The 6269-nt window shown below is 39.3% G+C and overlaps 1 protein-coding gene across 1 annotated transcript; it reads right to left on the bottom strand.

Moving 5' to 3' along the window:
- Positions 1-1372, bottom strand: LOC138593137 (parvalbumin, thymic-like). Its single transcript, XM_069664005.1, has 4 exons — positions 1312-1372; positions 1096-1228; positions 866-975; positions 1-29 (listed from the first exon to the last, which is right to left on the bottom strand). Exons 1-4 carry the CDS (start codon positions 1370-1372, stop codon positions 1-3), a joined length of 333 nt encoding a protein of 110 aa, XP_069520106.1.
- Between the last annotated feature and the right edge of the window lie 4897 nt (positions 1373-6269).

The following is a 6269-nucleotide window of genomic DNA, read 5'->3' as shown; positions in this document are numbered from 1 at the left end:
TTATGAAGACTTGACCAGCGCAGAAAACTCTGAAAGAGACAAGAGACAATTTTAGACACTTTTCTTTTACATAATTTTATATCATCAAACTACAAACATGGCCGACGGAGTGAAGTGTGTAGCTCTGGCAGTGACACTTTGCATGAGGTGTTGGAGCTGCACTTAAGCTGCTATAGCAACACGGTGAAACACAGCACATTGTGATGACTGGAAGCTTCTTCACCTACAATGATTCAACATTAACTGGCATTCAACTGTTTTAACTTGGTGGTTATTAAAAGTGTTAATAGTTTGCTGATATTTCTGATTAATTTTTATCAAATGGTTAACACCAGGCACTGTATTTGTCATGTTGCTAAAAAAATTTGGACTTTAGTGAAAGATATCAAATGTATAATTTAAAGATATTCATCACATTTTAAACATTTTAAAAGTTATGGTTTGTGATAATTAAAAATAAGCTTCAGCTGACTTTATATATCTTTCAGTATAGGGTGCAATGCATCGGCATTGCCTGCACTTGTCTGTGAGATTTTAAAAATCCTGTATCATTGGTTTTCTTAGATGTAGTTAAGCCTTCTTTATGCTTGTATTTAACTCTCATAAATGTTATGTATTGTTGGTAATTTTTACGTTTTAATTGCTTTAAAAGAACAAAATATATGGTATAGCTGTTGGCTATTTCCTCTTTAAGTGTAATTGATAGAAATTCAGTCTCTCATACCTTTAAGTTTGTAAAGACTGCCACGCTCCTCTTCCTAACAACTCAGCAGTGCAAACCAAACATTAATGCTCCATAAATCAGAAAAGAAGGCTGACCCCAGATCATCATCTACAGGCTAACTTCCCCATCAGACCTGCCTACCTTCCCACCCGATCTTCCCGTCTCCATCCGAGTCTCCCTCCGACAGGAAAGCTCTGGTCTCAGCTGCAGTCAGAGGCCTCGCTCCTTTGGAGAAGTTCTGCAGGAAGAGTCTGATGAAGAGACACAAAAATGGGTAAACATTAAAGGTAGCATTTCATACTAAGACAAAATACTCCAGCTGGAGTAATGCTGCTCTCTAGAATAAGGTATATACTATGTTTTAACTCAACTGTAACTCATCCTGTTCTATGAAGCCGCTTTTGTCCTGGTCCAAAATCTTGAAGACCCTCTCGATCTCTGTTGGAGTTTTCTTGGATAAACCCACCGTTTTGAAAAACATCTTCGGGCAGAAAGAATCCTTTGCTGAAAGATAAAATACGGTAAAAACCTAGGGTGAAATACTTTCAATGTAGAAATTTACACTCAAAACAATCACCTTTGCTCACCTTTACAAGCGTTAATAGCCGAAGTGATGTCCGAGGCTGCTAGAAAGTCGGTGATGGCCATGGTGGTGGAGACTCTGCAGTGTGGTGGATGTCGCAGCCTGGTGCAATATGTGACCACTGATGGGCAGAAAGAAACGTCTGGTGACAGTGACTTGGCTTCAACCCCCCAAGGTGTCAGAAACCACCAGTGTCCTTCTGTCTGCTGTCACCTGCAGCTGACCACTTCAGAAAACACTGTGGGGTTTTTTGTGTGTGTGTGTGTGTGTGTGTGTGTGAAAGGGACGCTGAAAGACAGGCAAATGTGTCATTACTAAACAATATTTTCTAGAGAGGCTTCTCCAGGGGTCAGAGGTCAAAGTAAATCTACCTAAATAGACACCAAACAAGAAGCATCTGTCCGTAATCAGAACAGGATGTCGGTGAGGTTATATTTGGTGCATTTGGAGGGAACCTTTTTGGCCAGCATTTCCTCTTCGCTCTTGTTTCCAGCCACAGTTGCTGCCTGCTTGTGGTCGTCCCTGGCAGTGTTTCCGCAGGCAGTAAACATCCTGTTATTATGGCCTCTGTCACTTTCAGGCTGCGCTCCATAGAGCTGTCTCCACTCACAGTCACCTTGTTCCCACATGCTACTGTTAAGCATTTCAAGGGTTCTGTGCTAGTTGCTAAACATGCTACAGAAGTATGATTGCACTCACACCAAAACACTGGACAAAGTAACTTATTATTGACAGGATGTTCTTCAAAATTCATCACTGTTTATGTCAATCCACTCCAGCTTTTAATAACTCTAGCTAGTTTGAACTAGTGTCTTACTAAATTGAGTCCAACATTAAAACTATAAAGCTAATTGTTTGCTAGCAAACATATGCTGGAAGCTATAGGGAGCTAAAGATATACTACACTTAATGCAAGGTCATTTGGGTTTCAAGTTTGACTTTGTTTCTTCCACAGGAAAATATATGCGTTCCAGAGTTAGCAGCATTTATGTAGGCTACTTTATATTGGTTGTGGAATGTCTGCAATGCTATTATGCTATTAGCTTATGTCATTATCTTCATTAGCACCATGTTTGGTAACGCCTTATATTAAGGTCCTTGTAATAAGTGTTAGTTAATAGGTAATAAGACCCTTATAAGTCCTTATAAGATGCTTATTACCATTTATTAATAAGACTATATAAGTGTTAATAATGGTATTATAAACATGTTTATTGTTAGATTATAAGACATTTATAAGCACTTAAAAGAAACTTGTAGATAATTATTAGACAGCTTAAGAGCGTTAATAAAAGCCTTACAAGTTTCTTATAATTGTTTATAATAGCATTACAAACACATTCATTGAGTCTTACTCACTTACTTATTATGCCTTTGTTAAGCCTTTACTAAACGTTACAGTTGCTTTATCAAGATTAATACATACTTTACTATGCAGTAATAAGCCAATAACTATGCACTTATTAACAGTTAATTATGCTTTTTTTCCTAGCTACTGGATCTTAAGCGAGTACAGTGCCTTATTAAGATGAATAAATCCTTCATTATGCACTTAGTAACAGTTCTGTTTTTTGTCAATGAGTGTTGCACATTGCCCAAACAACTCCCCGTACAGATAGCATAACTGCTGCATCCATATATAAAAACTTAAGACTTAGCTGTTAGCTTGATGCTAACAAATAATAGAAATTGCCAATAATGGGCTAGCAGAATTAGCATCGTGGTCATTTTAACTGTAGAAACGATATATTTTACTTAACGCACTTAACAAACAGAACCATAAACACTCATACTTACAGGCATATATTTCATTCACTCTGTGGAAGCGAACTTTCAAATGCTGACTTGTCATGCTAGTCTGGTCTGTTACTCTACAGGTAGACCCCAGTTGGAAATGATTTCCTTAAATTCGTCCCTCTCGAGTTGCTGTAGGCTCAGTGTAGCACATTAAACCATCAGAGTAGCAGACCAGACAAGCATGACAAGTTAGCATTTTTAAGTTCGCATGCAAGGGATGTCTTCGTGTCTTCCTGAAGCTGTGTCACATTGAAACTGCAAAGACAGCATGTTCTAGTGGCATGCTGTATTTGCAATAAACCTGTTTGTCTCTGGAGGTAGTCTCTGGAAAACCACCTGCTGAGAGATTCTTATACTTGCAGGTGGTTCACACAGACAGGAAATGGACTGTTGTTAGTGTTATAGACTTTTGTTCTGGCAAAACATTAACCCTTCTTTCAGCATCTCTCTACACCTCTTTTGACTTCTTTACATAAAAGTCAGTTTGTGTTTGGACTTCCTTGCTTTACATTGCTGTTATGCTTTCAATCTACATACATGTTTATAGCTCCCATGCGCTGGAGCGCTGTAGTGACTGCGTCATATCCGCCCTTACAGGCCGCACGTGTGGGTCCAAGGCCTGTCCAGAGTGACGTGAGCCTGGTTTCCTCAGGATGGACCACAGTGAGGCCTGCAGCAACCAGAGGGGCCGAGGAACGACAAAAACATCCTCTGCTCTCCCTCACGTACTCGCCCCCCTCAGCCTTGTCCCTTTCCACGCTCCGATGCTTGTTTTCAGGAAGACCAGGCTTTTCCTGCGTGACGGAGCGTTGGATGAGAGAAGGAAGAGGGGGATGGGATGGTGAGGAAAAGATAGACAGAGAGAGATGGATAGGGATGGGGTGGGTTTTGTGCACGTAGTGATTTGAGGAAGTTTATTGCAGGGGTTGTTTCCTTGACAGGTACAAGCAGCTGGAAGGGACTGTGTGGGAAAGATTAAAGTACAAATCCTCTGGGCAGATAGAAAACTTTTTTGTGACTTGCGCCTGAGAAGTCTCGTCAGGAACGGCTTTATGCACTACTGGGCGTAATTTGAGAGAAGTAGTTCCATTAGCTTTGAGCTTATCCTTTTTTGTTGGGATTACTATGTTATCTGCACATGCCATGGAAGCAGAGGTAAGTACTAACAGATGGTAAGTTTTTCTTTCACAAATTAAAAAACATTTTTCTAAATATTTCAGTTTTTGATAACATTTTGCTAACTCTTTTTAGGCTGTCTGTGTACCTGTGGTTTAAATATACCAAGCTTATCTAGAGGGACTCGCAGTGAGCTGGCCCACGTTCAGAGTGTTACTCAATGACACTTTGACAGGATGTATCACACATACTTGTGTGTATACAGGAAAGTTTCAGAATGTTATCATTATTAATCATTTGTTCTTGATTATTAGTAATAAACATAAAAAGTTTTGTGAAGGTGAACATTTTTCAAACATCAGCATGAGTGACTCCCTGCAGTGTTTGCCCGTTTATCCCTCCTTTCTCTTTCACAGATCATGTGACTTACGCATAGTGTGTCGCAACATTATTTCTAATGTCTCAGGTTAAAAGCAACTTATAGGTGCACATCTTTTATTCATTAGTAGGTCTGCACTAGTTGAGTTCTAAATCTTGTAATAGATAATTGTATGTTTAGCCGGCCACTTCTGTTGTCGGTAAATGTGAAGGATTTCAACTCCTAGGAAAGTTGGAGCTGTTCTTTCAATACACAAGACTAGTCTAGTATAGCAAATGCGTATTACCATTTACCTATGCTTTAAACTCTGATAGTATTAGTGTAAAAATCTAAGAAGAGAAGTTTTGAGCTACAAATAAGAAAACACCTTTCCTGCCATTTCTGAATGTACACTGTGACCTTTCTGACCTTATTTGTTTGCAAAGACTAATTGATGATGTTTAACATATTAAATGTCAGACATCACTTCGTGTAATGCCTTCAGTAAAAACAATTAACCTTCAAAGCCATTTTAATTCCAACTAAAGATAATGTCCTGCTGCTAACTGAGCTGAATAAATGTAATGAAACATTTGGCGTCTCAGACACAGAGAAGCAGCCTGCTCATCCCTGCATGCATCCTTGAGGAAAGTAGCTGCTCCTCCTTTATTCTTGGCTCAGTTGCGGCCTCGTCTATTTCAATCTGACAGCTGTGATGAGGGCATGCCAGTGACGCTCTCAAATTCAGCCCTCACTAACACACACTTTAAGCTCCACCCTCCAGCCTCGCTAACAGTTTATCTCACTCGTCTGTTTTGACAACCATCTTTCAATCTGTGCAGTTATCTGCGGCATTCAGTGTGTCTGTGCATGCGTCTGTCTCCCGGCTCTGCAACCTTTTGAATTGAATCACTCAAGACTGGATGTGTGAGAGTTTGCCTCGGTGCGTGCATCTATTTTGTGCATGTATGCAGTAATTACTGTGCATGTGTCTGTTTGTTAGCCCATGCTTTTATCTGCAGGCTGAATGCGTTAGTCGTTGCCTTTTGATGCATTGTTTTATGCCCCCTTTTTCTCTTACTTTGTCTCTCTGTCTGTCTACTAGCATTTTTCTTGATTAACACTTGACCTCTCTACCTAAATGTTTTTAATTTCCCGATGCTTAAGGCTTGGGCTGTAGCAAAATCTGCAAAGGAATTAGGCCTACTTAAAGTGCATTTTAGTAAAGTTTAAAATAGCAAAATGTACAGTCTTGCCTCCCTGAAGAGCCTAACTTAATATTAACCGAGGACTGTAAAAGTAAATCATCCAGAAAACAACAACAAAAAATACAAGAATGGCTTTTAAATGGCTAATTTAATGTAATGATATGTATGTATGTTTCTTTAATTTAACATTTCATGTAAAAAGGTAGACATTTTTGGAAGCACTTATACTTATTTTCTGTCTGGGAGTTTACATAAATGATAGAATCAAAGCTAACCTTGTGTCTGTATGCTAGCTAAATGTAAAAGTAGGCTACAGCTAAAATAGCTTAGCTTGGCGCAAGACTAGAGCGAAGAAACAGCTAGCCTAACTGTGTCAAATAGTAAAAATATATAACATATATTCCAAACTTCTCTTGGTGTTTTTCAGTGTCCAGTCAACCAGGAAGTTATTGTAACTGGCAAAGAAATGGTCTGTTAGCTGCC

Source organism: Semicossyphus pulcher, unplaced genomic scaffold, assembly GCF_022749685.1.
Source record: "Semicossyphus pulcher isolate SPU_LCO1_2020_fin unplaced genomic scaffold, fSemPul1.0.p SCAF_16, whole genome shotgun sequence".
NCBI lineage: Eukaryota > Metazoa > Chordata > Actinopteri > Labriformes > Labridae > Semicossyphus > Semicossyphus pulcher.
This window is presented reverse-complemented; position numbering and strand designations above follow the sequence as displayed.

Coding starts and splice junctions, on each gene's coding strand:
- LOC138593137 (XM_069664005.1), bottom strand. CDS start 1,372: ATGGCCATCACCGACTTTCTAGCAGCCTCGGACATCACTTCGGCTATT. Junction 976..1,095: donor ATAGAACAGGATGAGTTACA/GTTGAGTTAAAA, acceptor TCTCTTCATCAG/ACTCTTCCTGCAGAACTTCT. Junction 30..865: donor CGGGAAGATCGGGTGGGAAG/GTAGGCAGGTCT, acceptor TGTCTCTTTCAG/AGTTTTCTGCGCTGGTCAAG.